Source organism: Capricornis sumatraensis, chromosome 1 (genome assembly GCF_032405125.1).
Source record: "Capricornis sumatraensis isolate serow.1 chromosome 1, serow.2, whole genome shotgun sequence".
Lineage (NCBI taxonomy): Eukaryota > Metazoa > Chordata > Mammalia > Artiodactyla > Bovidae > Capricornis > Capricornis sumatraensis.
Window position 1 is genome coordinate 80,625,538 of NC_091069.1, and position 18,493 is coordinate 80,644,030.

The 18,493-nt window shown below is 40.8% G+C and overlaps 1 protein-coding gene across 3 annotated transcripts in view; it reads left to right on the forward strand.

The window, feature by feature from the left end:
• Nucleotides 1–18,493, forward strand: part of THADA (THADA armadillo repeat containing) — a 322,784-nt gene that overhangs the window by 132,118 nt on the left and 172,173 nt on the right. For all 3 annotated transcript variants that reach the window (XM_068965145.1, XM_068965155.1, XM_068965164.1), the window contains exons 26-27: nucleotides 3,154–3,243; nucleotides 4,452–4,583. In XM_068965145.1, coding sequence (XP_068821246.1) covers nucleotides 3,154–3,243; nucleotides 4,452–4,583 — 222 coding nt within the window. The remainder of the gene's footprint in view (nucleotides 1–3,153; nucleotides 3,244–4,451; nucleotides 4,584–18,493) is intronic.

Consider the following 18,493-nt stretch of genomic DNA (forward strand, 5'->3'; position numbering starts at 1 on the left):
TCAGAATGAGCACAACTTTGTAAGTCAGGCTGAAGATTTTGTCCAAAAGGCACTGCTGCTGCTGCTGCTAAGTCGCTTCAGTCGTGTCCGACCCTGTGCGACCTCACAGACAGCAGCCCACCAGGCTCCGCCATCCCTGGGATTCTCCAGGCAAGAACACTAGAGTGGGTTGCCATTTCCTTCTCCAATGCAAGAAAGTGAAAAGTGAAAGAAGTCGCTCAGTCGTGTCCGACTCTTTGCAGCCCCATGGACTGCAGCCTACCAGGCTCCTCTATCCATGGGATTTTCCAGGCAAGAGTACTGGAGTGGGATGCCATTGCCTTCTCTAGGGAACTATTAATCTCATAATATAGGTTTGTATTTTAAAGACAGTTCTTATCACAACAGAGTTACAGAGAGGGAAGATCTGAGGCAAAGAGGTCCTGTGAGAGGCTGATACAGCTTCTAGACAAGAAACAATGGCATCAGACTTGTGGTCTAAATAGGGGGAATGGTGGGAAATAGACTCAATATATACTCTGGTGGTAAAAGTGGCAAGACTTGCCTATTGATCGGTGCATTGGGAGCTTTGGGCTTGGGAAGCTGAATGAGTAGTTAAGTGTCAGGTAGGTACCAGTCACTGAGAGAATAAAGGCATAAAGCATAGGTTTGAAGTCAAGTATATTAGAATTTTTTTTCTTCTCTGGCTACCATTATTTATTCATTCATTGCCATAATATTTACCAGTCAACCAACATGTACAGAGTATTATGCCATGAATCAAGAGAGATGCAGGGAAGCCTTGATGCCTATAGATTAATGCTCTAGTTGAGGGGAACAGGTGCGCATGTAGTGAATGTCTACGGGGCCACCGTGTTTCTGCTCTCTCCGCTCTAGTCTGTCTGCTCTTGGCACATCAAGGTGCACAACAGTATGTGTAATATTCATATTTGTTGATGGAAAAAAGTCAAACGAAAAGTGTGTACCCGAATTCACTGAGTTTTTTAAAGTCTTTTTTTAATACTTTCTCAGCCAAGATACTTTTGCATAGGTTTCTATGAGGAGAGGCACTGGGCAGTCTGTTCCTTTTAACATTTACTAATTTTTTCCATAAAAATATGTAAGTATAACGAAGGAAATGAGCTTTCTTTACATAAAATGCCCAATAAATGTTCGATAAATCTATAGTTTGAAATGAGTAAGGACTTCAAAAAATTTTTATTTTACTGAATATGAAATAGTTATATAAAAAGAAATTTATAAAGTTGTGGTAAGGTTTAAAAAGTTTGCAACAGATGTAGAAGAAAAACTTAAGATACCAAGCGGGAAAGAAAGAGGGTGGGATGAGTTGGAAGAATGGGATTGACATTTATACACGACTATGTATAAAATAGAGAATTAATAAGAACCTACTATATAGCATAGGGAACTTTACTCAGTGCTCTTTGGTGACCTAAATTGGAAGAAAATGTAAAAAAGAGAGAATATAGGTATACTTGTAACTGATTCACTTTACAGCAAAACCTAACAGAAGATTGTAAAGCAATTATATTGTGATAATTTTTTTTTAAAGTATGCAATAAATAAAAGTAATCACTCTTCTCCAGAGTCATGAGAATGGCTAAAATGGAAAAAAAAGACAACAGGAAATGTTGAAAAGGATTTAGACCTACTAAAATGCTTGCTTATTGTTGTTGAGAGCATAAAATGTTATAATTATTTTGGAAAACCATCAGTTTTCTAAAATATTAAACTTCAGTTTTATTCTCAGATATTTATCTAAGAAAAATTAAAATATATGTCCACAAAAAACCTTGTCCAAGAATATTCATAGCAGCTTTATTCATGAAAGCCAACAAATGGAAACAGTCCATGTCTGTCAAGAGAAGAATGGTTAAACAGACTTGTATATTCATGCAAAGCAACAAAAAGAATCAATCTATTGATACATTGAATAACATGAATGAATATCATAAGTTTTATGCTGAGTGGAAAAAAGGCAGACCCAAAAAGTAAAGTAATGCATTATTACATTTATATGAAATTCTAGCATAGACAAAACCAAATTGTGTTGATAGAAATCAAATCGTGGTTGCTTTGGGGATTCAGAGCTGACTGGAAAAGGGATGAAAGAGAACTTTCTAGAATGATGGAAATCTCCTCAGGTTTCACAGAGGTCGATTACGTGAGTGTATGCATTTATGAAAATTGACCAAATGGTATACTTAAGATCTGAGCATTTCACTGTGTGTAAAATATGCTTCAGTTTTTGAAAAATGGTATTTGGGGTCTTTATTAATAGGAGAATGTATCTAGAGTTGATAAAAGGGGCAGGTTTGGGAATATGTATGTCACCCCTTCAGAGTAGTTCCTTAATAGTTTTGGAGACACAGTATTTAACCAAGTGCCATATTTAGCTTGGGCTTTTTTGTCGATTGTACAGTTGGAAGAACTATTTCTGGAATCTTGTCAGAGTGCAGGGAGCAGCGTTTGTAAAGAGGGAGAAGATAATCCTCACAAATTGATGCTCCAGAACCTTACATGCCATGTCTTCTGATGATCATGCTCCAGTCAGTGGGTCTCAACTGGGAACTTTTCTTTTCCTCTCAGGGTGCATTTGGCAATGTCCAAAGATATCTTTGGTTGTCAGTTGGTGTGGGGAGGGCTGTTGTGCTACTGGCATATCATGGGTAGAAGCTATGGAGGCTGCTAAACTTTCTACACTGCACAGGATAGCCCCCACAACAAGGAGCTCTCTCATCCAAAATGTCATTGATGCCAACTTGGAGAAACCTTGTTTTACATTGTGCTTATTCCTGAAGCTGAATCAGTCTCAGTCAACCAGGTGCTGATTATATTCATGGTCCAAATCAATTGTGGAAATTTGGCATTTTCACAAATTGCACATTTCTTCCCTGTCAGAATTTAATATTAAAGACCTATAAGTATATGTAATCTTAAATTTTGAGGTAAACTTCCTTGTGTTAAGAGCGTTTCCAAAATCCAAAAGAATTAAATTCTTCAGATGTTAAGTTTTGTTCTTAACTTTATTTCATTAAATATTCAAACAAATGATCTTAGTTGATGTTCTTTAAAAAAATGAATAAATAAAAAGGCTTTATCAATTCAGAGGAAATAAATGATAATAATTTATCTCCTTTTCTACCTCCACAGAATGACAGGGAGCGAATTTTTCTCTCGTTTCCCTGAACTCTATCCCTTTCTTCTCAAACAGTTGGAAACCGTGGCCAATACTGTGGACAGGTAAGAGAATAGGGTGGGCCAAAGTGGAATCAAGGATGTGAATTACTTTGAGATTTTTCCCTCCAGGCAGCAGGTTTTAATCAGGTCTTTCCTTGTAACATAGATGGATATTAAAAAAAAAAACCCTGCTTCTTTATTACATCGCATTGCCTGATGCTCTGTAGCAGATTTGTACCTGAAAAGTTATATAAAATCAGGTTTTTAGATTTTATTTTACATTTTTACAAATCCTGTTTTTAAAGTTTTTGATGTTTTATAGGAATTAGATTTTTAGAAGCATATTGTGATTTCTTCTAAGAATCATTTTCTTCCCCTTACATTTGAGAGCCTGTGTGTTTACACATTGAGTTTGCTTTAACACACACCTGTCATTTTTTGTTTTAATCATTGGTCTATTGCAGCTGACTCACCTGGTCATGTATGATCAGAAATGATACTGTTCTACTTGAGTGAAGATGGCCAGCAGCCCTGGAAACACAAAATAAAGCTAATAAGAGGGCTTCCACTCTAATCAGGGCAGATTGAAAACAAAGTTCACTGTTGTCCTTTCCATCACAATCTGTGGCTGGTAGTGGAATTGTTAGTATGGACATCTTAGAGCATGGACCATTTTATTCTTTCAGCAGTTTTTGTACTCGGCATGAGTTTATACCACTTGTCTGTAATGAGAAAATAAAATCGCATCAATGAATTTTTACTTCTGTTTATGATACATTTCCTCACATTAGTAATTTGTGCAGACAGGCTTTTCTGGCCCTGGTAAGCGACTGTTCACGCTTTCTTAAGTACATTTGGATGTTGAAAGTTTCACATTTCATACTCTGGAACAGGCATCTCTCTACTGTCGGAACAGCTCAAATCAAAACAGAAAACTCTAATTATCAAATAATACACTTTGAGAAGAGAATCGTGTGCAAAAGCCCAGTCTGCGGCTTTGCCAGTAGTTCTTCCTTATTTGCACAGTAAGAAGATACGAAGTAAGTGGAGGCAAGAAATGCAAAAAAGGACAATTATCCCTGATCATAGAGTCTTACTTTATATATTGGGTTGGCCAAAAAGTTCCTTCAAGTTTTCCATAAGATGGTATGAAAAACCCAAACGTACTTTTTGGCCAACTCAATATGCAGTTATTTAATGAGAAAAATGTTTGAAGACAGTGCTCTGCCTCAAGTATTAAACCTTTTATGTACAATACTTTTTTTTTTCAGTGATACGGGAGAACTAAACCGACATCCCAGCATGTTTCTGTTACTTTTGGTGTTGGGGAGACTCTACCCTTCCCCCATGGATGGCACCTGTTCTGCTCTCAGCATGGCACCTTTTATTCCCTTCATTATGAGGTAGTGTATGCTGCATGCAAATAATGGGAGTGGCATGGGCTGTATGGGGCTATTTAATCCTGTTTCTATTTCAGAAATTATAGTTTTTAGGTTTTTTTTTTTTTTAACGTTGGGAGGGTCCTTGTGAAGGTGGGGGCCTGAAATTACTGCCGTTGCCTCCAACTGGCCTCCAGTTTTTTCAGATTACGGGTTTAGGAGCTCCTATCTACTGTTTAAGAAGTGTTCCTTGGGAGTCCTGCCTGCTAATGGGCATGTGGTGTTGATAGGAGATACCCCCTTTTGATAAATATAGCCTTATCCCTGTGTGGAGCCTGGTCAGCACAGGGCAGGCTCGGTTCTGGCATACACCCCTATCCCTGGACTTAAGGGGACACCTGGCTCTTCACTCTGGAGTTGGAGGGTAGTTTCAAGGGGTAGCATCTAAATGGCAATGCTGTGTAGCATGCGTTTACTTCCCACTCATCTCTTCTTTAAAGCTTGGAGTGTCTGAGAAAAAGACATGCATAAAGAATATACATGGAATCAAATGATAATAGGCATTTCTACTTCTATAGCCTATTACCACGTCCTCTTTTCATTTGTTTCGAGGCACTTGCCAGCTGCTACTTTCCTTTTTTCTTTTTTTTTACCATATGTACTCTCTTACTGCTAAATAAACATATATTTCCATTGATAGAGTGTAAAAACATAAAGGTAAATGTTTCTTGATATATAGATAACATAAAAGCCCATTCAAAATTAGTATGCAATGAGATGGAAACTATTATAGTTTACACTCAGTGTGATGACATTTGCCAGCTTCTGATCACCCTTTTTGTTTTGGATCAAAGGCCTCAATAAATAGGCCTCTGAAAAGTACTGAAATTTGCTTATGAGATATTTCTGAAGTCCTGTCATCTTAGTTACCTTTTTACCTTTTTGCTTCCCTCTTGACAAAACAGCATCTTCATTTTTATATATCTGCCAAAAAATTGAAATAGATTTAGAGCAGAAGGATAAAATATAACCAACTCAAGAGAGTGTACTTGTTATTTATGTGGTGTCCTGGGTTCCACTTCCTGGTTTCACAGAGCTGACTGATGCACTTTAATGTGAGAAACCATTAAACACGAGATTCTGGTGTGTGATTGCTGTAGCCATTTGTTTGCACCAAGCCCTGGCTGTGGCTGTGTTATCTTTGATCACAGAGATGACTCACTCAGATTGGTTTTTGTTTCCTGATACACAGAGTTACCAGCCTCCCATATCCAGCATTTGGTGATTCATTTGAGGAATTTGGGTCATAAATTTTACTTTCAGGAGCATTTAAAAATTGTACTTTCACATATAACTGGAAAGAGCTAAAAAATATTTCAGAAAGTTGATGGTGGGGGGAGGCCCATATATAGAATGACAGTGTACATTAAAAACAAAGATAGGCTTTAGAACTTCATCATCCTGTGTTGAAAACATTTAGTTTGTGGAAGCTTATCATCAGTCAGTCTGACATGTGTTACATTCTAGAAACCAGAAGTTACTACTTTGAAAGTATCCTTCCTGTTATTTATTAGTTTACATATAAACAGAATGCTTATGCTACTACACCTATATTCAGAGCACTTTGAAATGTAAACATATCACTTGAGGTGGGGGTCTCATAAATTGTGATTAAGTAGGCCTGGGGTGGGACCTGAGTTTCTGCATTTCCCACAGACTTCCAGGCAATATTGATGCTGCTGGCCTGCCAATCACACTTTGAGTAGCAAGATTCAATTTGAGAACTTAAACAAGATCAGAACCACACAGAGAGAGATGATTTTCATAAACTGTACAGTAGTAGGGTCATACTTGGAACTTGGTTAGACTATTCAGGAGGTTTATTAGAAGTAGCTTTTGATCCAGGAATGCAGAGAACAGCAAGAAAGTATTCTGAGCAGAGAAGTCAGTAAGGAGTAGACCAACCTTTGCTGAGCCTCCACTGTTGGCCAGGCACCGAACTGGGCATTTTTCACATAGAGACACTGAGAGAAAGTGTTACACCCGTCTTTACCTGTTGAGGAAACTGAGGTTCAGAGAGCAAGGCAGTTATAGAGTTGGAAGATGAAACCCAGACTGCAGGGCTTGTCAAGAGTGAAGGGTATTCTCTTTCAATTACAGCAAAACATCCAGCTCCCTTTTGTATATAGTATAGAGTTATAGCTACACTGAGTAGGTCCAAGGGCCCTGAAATTTATGCAACTAGGAGCCGTTCGGAGCCTACATCCAGTCAGTAAATCTCAGTGCAGGCTGAAGTCACAGTGTGGAAGTTGTGCCCCGCTAGCAGTGCGATCTGTTTCTGACCTCACTCTTCCAGGGGTGGCGGTGGCTTGCTTGGGGGCAACCTTTCTCTTAGACTCGCATCTGTGGGATCATTGCTTGGGATAATGGGTCCATCTATGGCCCAGGATAAAAGATAGTGAGAAGATCCCAATTTTAAAGTTAGAAAACCCAGTTTGCAGTTTCATCAACCTACTGCCGGGACAACCTTGTACTACTCTAAAATGTTCACATCCCATTGGGGAGATGAACTATAAAGTTTTTTTAAAAAGTGAATTTGGTAAAACTGAATACATTTGATTTATTGATAAATTACTTCTGAGAAAATTATTCATGAAGAAAGTGAAAGATTGATCAGAAAACCTGCCAGTCCAGGTGGTATTTGTGGTTCTAATCATGGTAGAGATTGGGCTGCGTTGACTTAGGATAAGCCAAATAGGTGGCTGTATGCACACAAGTGGATGGGCAGTGTTTTATTTTTGTTGCATTGCTAATGTTAATTGACGTTCTTGGAAGAGATCTTATCAGGCTCTCAGATACTCTGAGTTAAGCTGAAGAGAAATTTTTCAGCTAGTGGAAATATTACAAAGGTTGCTCTAACTGTGCTAAAATGAATCAGTTGTACAATGAGAAGATTAAAAGTTCGAATGGCAACTTTTTATTTCCCTTTGAATTTACATTTACTTACCTGCCATTTCCTTCCTCTCTATGAGGTGTTTGTATTACTTGTATCTTTGTCCCTCATTCCACATTTGGGAATCTAAGCTTATGTCTCTGTTAACTTAAATCTTAGAAATTTCTAGTTTGGCTCTTCCGCAGTTATGCGCGTGTGCAGCTACGAGTTGTTGCATCATCTTGGATCAGAAATGATCATGTTAATTCCAGTGTCTTGTTTACAAGGTTTTCTTTAAAAAAAAGAATCCAGTATATTTTATGTCCCCAATGGTGTGCTGGATCCAGATCTTTTCCATGCAAAGATGATAACTTCAACTTAAGGCCATTCACCCTTTAGTTCAGAATCCACAAAGCAGAGTGACTCCTGCTTTAAAAGGGATCCCAACTAGCTCCCTGAATACAGTTCGTTTGAGCCAGCTTGTCTGGGGCTTTCTAGAGACCAAAATATCTCTGGATATATACCTTGGAATTTCACAAGCAAGTTTCGAGTTTGAATCAATGAGCAGTAGGAAACCAAGTATGCCCCAAACCTAGATGATAGAGCATGGGGTCCTGAACAGAACCAAGGCCCTGGACTCAAGAGACTTGGTTCTTACTAAGCACTGCCACTATTCACTAGCTGTGACTCTTGAACAAGGCGCTGTACCCTCCCTGGACCAGTGTGGCACCTGTGTGTGTGAGGTAGAAAGTGCCTTCTGTTGCAGAGAACTGAGGTCTCAGCATCAGACTCATTGCACTAATCTCCAGTGGGAGAAATACCCCCATTGCCTTCTGTTTGCTCTGGGATGCTTTTAAAAGGATCTCCCACCCTCCCCTTTTTGACTTATTTTCATGGCAAATGACTTTCAGTATATTCTTCCCCAACTTGTTTCAATCATTTTTCACTTAAGGTAAATTTTCAGTGAAATCTGCTTTTCTTTTTCTGAAAAATTTTGAGGTACAAATAACCATACAATCTTAATTAAACACGTGGCAGTGGAAATCACCCATAGCAACCTATGCAGTGGAAATTTTTTTAGTTGCGATATTAAAACATCTAGTCAACAACCAAAACAAAAATGGAAAAATATGCATTTTATGTATTTTAAAAATATTTCATGGAACCTTTTTTTCACTGTACCAGTCTTAGAAAGGAGGGGTTAGGAGTACAAAAACTAAGATGTAGGCCTCTTAAGCCAGTGATATTGGGAAATAACAGTGGCTCTTGTTTTCTTTTCTTTGAAAGTTGCATAATGCAAGGATTATCACTTTACTCCTTACCCATGTTATGAAGTTGAAAGATCTTATTTGCCATAGTGCAGAGTTGGGGTTTTTACAGTAGACCATAGGTGGCTTCCACCTTTATTTGTGATTATAATACTAGGAACTTTCCTCTGAGGCTGTACATTTCTATCTGTTATGTCTTCCCAGAATCCTTGTAGATAAGTAGAAGGCAGGTTTTGCTTTATAGAGAGAGAAATGAGACAGAAGGCTGCTGAGACACTGTTGGGAAAGAAGACATACCCACCTCCCTTTTTCTCTACCCTGGCTCCTAATCCTCTCTCCCCCTGAACAGCTCTACCATTAATTTAAACCTCTTCTCTTGTTATTCATCATTATTGTATTTTATTATAATGTATATGCTCAATGCTTATTCCCTCCAAATAAATTGTAATCTCTTTCCATGGAGAAGCAGCTGTGGAATTTGTGGGTTTGTTTTTCCTTTTTGGTACCTTTTTCTGCCTAGCCCCAGTTTGATGTCTCAGAGACGGAATTATTAACCCCAAAATGAAACTTTGATACAAGACATTTTGTGTCTTAGCGGATCTGTGTATCTGTGAAGTACTTACGGGACTCCTAGTCCTACAATATTGGAGCCACATTTTATATCCCACTGGTTACTGGTTATGTGGAAAGGAGGCTCAGCCCGTTTTGGGGTTTGTCCTTACCCTTGAGGAATCTTGTGTTCTAATGGGAGCTCTGACATTTGCTTTTGTCTTGACTTCCCCTCTCTGACCCTCGGTTTCCTTTTCTGTCAACTTAAGGACACTGTGCTGTATGCCCATTCCCTTCAGTCATGTCTGACTCTTGGTGGCACTGTGGGCTGTAGCCTGCCAGGCTCCTCTGTGCACGGGATTCTCCAGGCAAGAATAGTGGAGTGGGGTGCCACGCCCTCCTCCGTGGGATCTTCCCAACCCAGGCATCAAACCGGTCATGGTCTCCTTTGGCCTTGTAAGCCTATGACCTGAGACCTGCCTGGACTCTGAACTCCTCCTCCATGACTGCTGTCCAGTCAAGAGATCTGGAGGCCCACCTTGCAGCTACCCTGCTGTAGGCTTTAGAGTGAAATTAGAGGAGCCTGGATTGGGAAGAGGAGAGGGAGGTTGAAGAATTGTACACAAGCCAAAACGTGCAGGAGAAAGCCTCCCGGATTAACGTGGGGTGAATAGGGGGCCCCTAAGTGCTTCAGGCTGTCAGTCTGTATAACGGGGACAACCCTGACTGTAAAATAGCAGATAAAAGCCCCTTAGTTTGCTTGTTAAGAAAAATTCTAGAGAGAGGAAGGGGTTGATAGTATAGTGGTGATAGAAAGAGGACAGATTTTTTTTTTTTAACTCCTGCTTTAATTTTGTCTCTACCAGTAAACTGGAAGGAAGGCCCTGAAGCCAGATGTAGGTGAGATAACAGAAAAAGAATACTGTCTCTTCTGGATAAAGGCAAACCCATGGACCCAGATAACTTATAGCTTTGGGTACAGGTTAGCCTAGAACCAAGTCAATAAGCCAGGGGGTGTGTGGAATGAGAATGTTATCCTCCAAGCTTGCAGAAAGATTTCAGAAGAGAGAGAAAGGCATATTTTTATCAGTGACCAAACACTTGTGTTGATATTGGTTGTTTCAGACTGGATCATCTGATGTACGACTTGCAAGTACTTCATACTGTATTTGCTGAGAGCTAGTAAGGATTCCCAAAGAATTAGTCATGCCTGAGTCACCTCATTGTTTTGATGGGATTACGAGTCTGATAGATGAGGGCAGTGCTGCTTTATTCAGCATTTGAATTACTTAAAATGAAGACAGACTAGACTGTGTGCTTATTAGGTTTTCATACAACAAATATCTTTGGTGATGGACTCACATTTAAAACAGTCTTTTAGCATAGGAGTGACAAACAAATTCAGGCTCGTAGCCATTGCCTTTATGAAGCATGGAAGGGAGGGGATGAAATTAAGGAAGTTATACTAGAAGTTTGTTTTGTTTGTGATGTGTTCTTAAGCTGGGTTTTGGGCAACTGGTTGTCATGTTATTCTCTAGGCACGGTTTTTTATTGGATGTATCTGGTGTCAAAATCATAGTTGAAAAATCTGATTTCACAGTAGCCTTGGAAAACTGGTTTGATGGGCTGAGACTATTAAGATAACATTTAATAGAGATCCGTTTCAGATTCTGATTTTTTTTTTTAAGTCAAAATTACACATATATAGAATGAGAGCTCTTGGCTTCATAGCAGCTTTTATGGAAAAATCTTGGGGATTGGGTTTTCCTAGTGAGCCCTGAGGAAGCATATAACACAGTTGCTACTTCTAGGTAGTGACGGCTGTAGTCCCCCTGACCTCTTCTGGTTAGGCTAAACCCACATCATTCTGCTATAATGTTACTGTGCTCTGGGCTTCCCATTTTGGGAGGGTCACTGATAAACTAATATTTATCCAGAGGAGGGTGACCAAGATGAGAAGGAAGCCAAAACATCTGGAAATAGTTAGACTGGAGAAGACTAGTTAGAGGCAACATGGTAATGGCCTTTGTGTAGCTGAGAGGCCACCATGTGGCAGAAGGCACATAATTTCTGTTTTGTGCTGACAGTGGGAAAGTAGGAGACGGATTTCAGACTTTAATAGAAGGAAGAATTTTGTGAAAGTTTGCATTCTGCATCAAGAGAACCAGCAGATTTCCATAAGACTGAGCTGGTCATTGAAAGTCCACAAGGAAAACTGATCACATGTTGTGTGTATTTTGAAAGGATTTCTGCAATGCATCCGAGGTTGGGGTGGATGACCAGCAAGGCATCTTTCTGAGGTGTCTTATTTATTTCAGAACAGCTGAACAACCCAGCCGTAGATTCTAAATGTGCAGTGAAATGATGAACCTGCCTTTAAACCTGCAACACATTTTTTATTTGTACGTTTTTTATCCATGGGTTCTTCCATCAACCAGTTGGGGTGTCATTCTTGGCATAGCCCACGGGTCATGGTGGTCTCCTGAATAGTGCCCTCCAGCAGTTAATCCAATTAATTTAGCTTCTAAGTCACTTCTATAACTTTGTTCTGGATAGTTCTGATAACATTTTTTTTGGCCTATGGGATGTTATGTCTGAAAAGGATTCCTTATTAATTTAATTATCTTTTTTGTGTATGTGGTTGTATATTTTTCTCCATTCCAGATGCTGACCTAAGCCACATTTGTTTTCTGACAAGTACAAGGAACATCTGAGTCTTTAAGAAAAGTCAGAGATACTTTTCTGAAGAGTGATTAAAATAGATAACTCTTTATTGTTCAAATTTCCTGAATAATCTTCTTCAGATTGAGATGGCTGTAAAGAGAATAAGGAAGTTACAGATCCTAGCCCATTACTAGTAAAAATATTGAGAGTAAGGGCTTTCGGGTTCTGTTACTATAGCATTTCCTCCTGCTGGCCAGCCTAGAGGTTCGAGACTCCACCCCTCCCTTCAGTTCAGTTCAGTTCATTCGCTCAGTCGTGCCCAACTCTTTGCGACCCCATGAATTGCAACACGCCAGGCCTCCCTGTCCATCACCAACTCCCGGAGTTCACTCAAACTCATGTCCATCGAGTCGGTGATGCCATCCAGCCATCTCATCCTCTGTAATCCCCTTCTCCTCCTGCCCCCAATCCTTCCCAGCATCAGGGTCTTTTCCAATGAGTCAACTCTTTGCATCAGGTGGCCAAAGTATAGGAGTTTCAGCTTCAGCATCAGTCCTTCCATGAAGACCCAGGACTGATCTCCTTTAGGATGGACTGGTTGGATCTCCTTGCAGTCCAAGGGACTCTCAAGAGTCTTCTCCAACACCACAGTTCAAAAACATCAATTCTTTGGCACTCAGCCTTCTTCACAGTCCAACTCTCACATCCATATATGACTACTGGAAAAACCATAGCCTAGACTAGACGGACCTTTGTTGGCAAAGTAATGTCTCTGCTTTTTAATATGCCATCTAAGTTGTTCATAACTTTCCTTCCAAGGGGTAAGCATCTTTTAATTTCATGGCTGCAATCACCATCTGGAGTGATTTTGGAGCCCCCAAAAACAAAGTCTGACACTGTTTCCACTGTTTCCCCATCTATTTCCCATGAAGTGATGGGACCAGATATCATCATGATCTTAGTTTTCTGAATGCTGAGCTTTAAGTCAACTTTTTCACTCTCCTCTTTCACTTTCATCAAGAGGCTTTTTAGTTTCTCTTCACTTTCTGCCATAAGGGTGGTGTCATCTGCATATCTGAGGTTATTGATATTTCTCCCGGCAATCTTGATTCCAGCTTGTGCTTCTTCCAGCCCAGCATTTCTCATGATGTACTCAGCATATAAGTTAAATAAGCAGGGTGACAATATACAGCCTTGATATACTCCTTTCCCAATTTGGAACCAGTCTGTTGTTCCATGTCCAGTTCTAACTGTTGCTTCCTGACCTGCATATAGATTTCTCAAGAGGCAAGTCAGGTGGTCTGGTATTCCCATCTCTTTCAGAATTTTCCACAGTTTATTGTGATCCACACAGTCAAAGGCTTTGACATAGTCAATGAAGCAGAAATGGATGTTTTTTTTGAACTCTGTTGCTTTTTCGATGATCGATCGGATGTTGGCAATTTGAACTCTGGTTCCTCTGCCTTTTCTAAAACCAGCTTGAACATCTGGAAGTTCATGGTTCACGTATTGTTGAAGCCTGGCTTGGAGAATTTTGAGCATTACTTCACTAGTGTGTGAGATGAGTGCAATTGTGCAGTAGTTTGAGCATTCTTTGGCATTGCCTTTCTTTGGGATTGGAATGAAAACTGACCTTTTCCAGTCCTATGGCCACTGCTGAGTTTTCCAAATTTGCTGGCATATTAAGTGAGCACTTTCACAGCATCATCTTTCAGGATTTGAAATAGCCCAGCTGGAATTCCATCACCTTCACTAGCTTTGTTCATAGTGACGCTTCCTAAGGCCCACTTGACTTCACATTCCAGGATGTCTGGCTCTAGGTGAGTGATCACACCATCATGATTATCTGGGTCGTGAAGATCTTTTTTGTACAGTTCTTCTGTGTATTCTTACTGCTAAATTCCATGAACCTTAGAGGACGGGATTAAAGGTTAGGAGTTTTCCCTGTACCATCCTGATCTGTTAACAATGGTCTGGTGAAAAAAGGCACCTGCCATCCCATTAATGTGTAGAAACCCTGATTCTGGTTTCAGTGATGTGACTCCAGGACAGGCTTTGAGCAGGACTGTCGAGGGGCAGATGTCTGTCCACTCAGGGCTTTCTTGAGGGCTTATGCTCCCCTTTGCCTGTAAGCCAAACTTGTGCCCACTCTCTCCTTTCACACAGACATGTAAGTGACCCCAGTCGTTACCTTCCTTGAGGCTGTATGTTGTATTACACAGATATACGTTTTGAATTAAAGCAGTGAATCTAGGTAATGGAATGTGGAGCCTTATATAAGGGAGGACCTAAAAGCAGAGTTGGAAGGTGGTTTCCTGTTGCTGATGAAATCCCAGTTTGGGCAGCTATCTACTTGGTCTCCTTTTGACCATGGCCCTGCCTAGCTAGTGCTTGATTTGGAGGGCTTTTGGTGTTTTTTTTTTTTTTTTTTTTTTTTTTTTTGCTCATGGCCTTCTGAATTTCCAGATTCCACCCAGGGGTAGCTGAGGTTCAGTGTGTGGAATGAAATCATATTTTCTGTATTGTGCGGCCCTTTTGCAGAGAGTTCTGGCATAAAAAGATACTCTGTCATCTGTCACCGATTTTTATCTCTCAGTTCCTAGAGAGGGGCCTGGCCAACTTCTCTCTCTGGTGCCAGATCTCTTTAAGACCATTTTTAAAATATGTTTTTGAGCAAAAGGAATGAGGAGTTCACCTCTTGTGGAATGCATTGACAAAGCAAGCTAGAAAAACAAAACTTGTAAGGACCAGCTTTTCTGCAGCATTATCTGTTACTTCAACAGGCCAGTTCAGGTCATGTTAGAACAAGTGATTTGATCTGCAAACAGCCTCATTCTTAGGTGAAATTTCTGACAATGATGATAATCCATGGCCTATTGATGCCATTCACTCTCAAACTTAGAACCCAATCAGTTAATAGATTAACCAGGTAGTTGTTAAACATCCATTGTATACCTAGCTAGCATGAGGTCCTGGGTAAGATGCGAAGAAGAGGAAAAAGGTCTTCATTCTTCAAGAACTTAAGATCTCGCTAGTGAGATAAAACCCATGCTTGTGAACCTGACCTGCCATACTGCGTGTGTGTGTGTGTGAGCACATGCATGCATGTATGCTCAGTCATGTCTGACTCTTTGTGACCCCATGGACTGTCGCCCACTAGGCACCTCTGTCCATGGAATTCTCCAGGCAAGAATACTGAAGTGGGCAGCCATTCCCCTCTCCAGGGGATCTTCCTGATCCAGGAACCCCTGTCCCCTGAGTCTCCTGCATTGGCAGGCAGATTCTTTACCACTGGGCCAGCTGGGAAGCCTATGAAACACTTAACTATGTGGCAGGTACACTAAGGATTGAGGGCCTGTAAGCAAGAGGGGAGCACCAGTGGGTTGGAGCAATTCAGGAGGCTTTCCCTAGTAGCACAACAAGAACACAGGAATTCAGTGTGCCATCGGAGGGACTTTTAGAAATCTCCCAGGCAGATTAGTAGCTCTTACGAGAGGAGAAGAAAGTCATGCTGTCCATTCTGTAGACAGTGAGATCCAACAAGGGGAAGATTGTGACAGAGTTTTATGATTCATAACTTGGAATTTATCAAAACGAGCTTCGCTTTGCTTGAATCATGGGTGACCCAGGAAATTCACAAAATAAATGGTTTGCTACTTAACAGGAGAAACCATCCACTGTGAATCTTTGGCAACTTTAATTATGAACAGTATTTTCTCTAGGTGTTCCATTTCCAGGTCTCCTGGAAATAATGAATAGTAATGGGTAAATTAATACAAATATAGTAATATTTAAATTGTAAAACATTTTAATCACGTTTTCCCTTAAGGAGCCTTTATTTCCTGAGTCTTGATTATTGTCTCAAAAATTATAGCCAAGGTGCTCAGCAGGCATTTTTAATGCTGAATTGAAGATTTGAGAGGATCAAGCCCCAAATGCCAACTAACTGGAAGTCATCTTCTCCTATATGGTAGGGAACATTTTAGGATCAAAACTGTATGTTTTTCTCCTTAGGCAGAAAAGTCCGAATTAGGGAATAGAGGATGAAGGTAAAGAGGAATTACAGTAGGCTCAAAATGAGCACAAGGAGAATGAACGATATGCCGTGTTTTGATTATCTTTCTCTGATTGGAGCAGTGTTTTCCCCTCCCTCTCCTCTGGACCTTGACCCTTACCAGTCTATTTATAATTTTCTTGTGTTAATCAAGTTGCAGTAGTCACATCAGCTGCACCAGATACATTCCCCCTCACATCCCTTGACTTTCCCCTTGTGTCTTATTTTCCTCACTCACCTTGAGCATTCAGAGTCCCGACTTCTCGTCTTGACCCTCCTCCGCACAGCAACAAGGGCTCGCTTCTTCACCATTTATTCTTGTCTTTCACTTTCTTTCATAAGTGCTCTTCATCTCCTGGTTGTCCAGCCATTGCACGTATTTGCTGAGGGCCTCCTTTGTGTTGTTGCCCAAACCCAAGCCCCCTACTTTCATCAGCTCTTCTTTACAAGAGAAAATGGAATAGTCCATCAGGCATGGACTCTCTCCATGGAGACACCCACTTTACCTACCACCATAGTTCTTTCTCTTGTTTTACAGCCAGGCTCTTGGAAAAGGTTGTCTGTGTTTACAGTCTCCGTTTCCTCCCCCTCTTATTCATTCCTTAAATCACCGCAGCCCGGATGCTTCTTCCACAACTTCCCTGAAGCTTCACTGACAAAGGTAAAATAGGAGTGACCTCTTCATTACAAAAGCCACTGGATGCTTTTCAGTTTTTATCTTTCTGGATCTTTCTCTGGTATTTGACACTCTTGTGCACTGGCTTTTCAAGATGCTCTGCCTCTGTGGCCTTCTTTGGCCTTTGTTTCTTCCTCCTCCTTTAAGGCCCCTTCCTCACGCTGCCTCCCAAATGCTGGTGCACCTCTTTATCCTGTTCTCCACTCGTTTCTTTATTCACTTTACCTGTATGGTACTTCTCCGGCTGGCAACTCACATATGTTGATGAGTCAGTCCTAGATCTAGAATGTGTATGAAATCATAGACTCAACTTTCTGTTGGACAGCTCCTTCTGAATGTCCATAGATATTGAAAAGTTAGCAGTTTCCCCCAGGGAGTTCCTCTGCACGCTGAGGTTTGAACAGCCATCTCTTAGGGCCTAGCACAGTGTCCACACATTCCCTCTGGCTAGCTGGAGTCAGAAGACTTCTTTGAAAGGAAACAGAACTCAGGATATTATGGAGTAGCCTTCCAGTATTATTGACTGTGTTCATATGAACTCAATAACAAAGGAAAGTTGGTTTAAAAAGTCATTGACTTTTGATATCCCACCAGTAAGTTTGAATTGGTCTGCTTTTTTCCTTACACTGATGGTCATCAGTTTGAGGTAGCAAGTGGCAGCTGTTGGTAACTTTCTTTGGAAATGAAAAAGTTAAGGCCCAAAGGAGTGAGCAGAATGTGTTCACAGTCAAAAACTGATTCATTAAGGAGTCAGGGATTGATCTATTTATTTGTTTACTCAGCTGTAAGCATCGACTATGTGTCTGGCATGGTAAAGGGGAGCATCAGAAAGATAAGAGTTTTGGTAAAATGAGATGTCCCTTGTGCTGTGTGGCTTCTTTGTCCCTGTCATCTGTGCTCTAATTTTTTCCATATAATTAGTGATATATGATAATAATTAGCAGATGTTTACTATGAGCTAAACACTGAATGCATACCAACTTATTTAATCATCATGACAGCACTCTGAGGTCCCTAACATTATTATCCCCATCCTACAGAGAGGGTAAGTTGGGCACTGGGAAGTTTAGAAATGTGCCCTAGGTCAGGGTGCCCAACCCCCAGGCCACAAACCAGTACGTTCCATGGCCTATTAAAAACCGGACTGCAGGAGGTGAGTGGCAGGTGAGCGAGTGAAGCTTCATCTGTATTTACAGCCACTCTCCATTGCTCATGTTACTGCCTGAGCTCCGCCTACTGTCAGGTCAGTGGCAGCATTAGATTCTCATAAGAGCGCAAGCCCGACTGTGCTTGAATCATCCTGAAACCACCACCCCACCCCCGCCCCAGTCCATGGAAAAATGGTCTTCCACGAACCTGGTCCCTGGTACCGAAAATGCTGGAGACCGCTGCTCTAGGTCATATTGCTCTGAAGTGCTGCTACTGCTACTGCTAAGTCACTTCAGTCGTGTCTGACTCTGTGCGACCCCATAGATGGTAGCCTACCAGGCTCCCCTGTCCCTGGAGGCTAGTATTTATTTGAACCAAGCAATATGGCTCCAGAACCTGTGCTCTTTGCCACTCCCTTAACTCCGCTGGCACTTAATACTACAATTCACTCTTTTGTTCCTCTGTTTACAATGCTCCATCTGTGGGGTGTCACAAGCTAGTTCTCAACATGCCAAAATTAACTTGCCATTAAATAACAAACAATTGGACTTACTTTGCTTTCTTGAGAGATCTCTCCTCTGAGCTCCTTGGCATTGCTCTAGCAGTGTTCTCTTCTTCTAGTCTGAAATCAGTAGAAAAGGA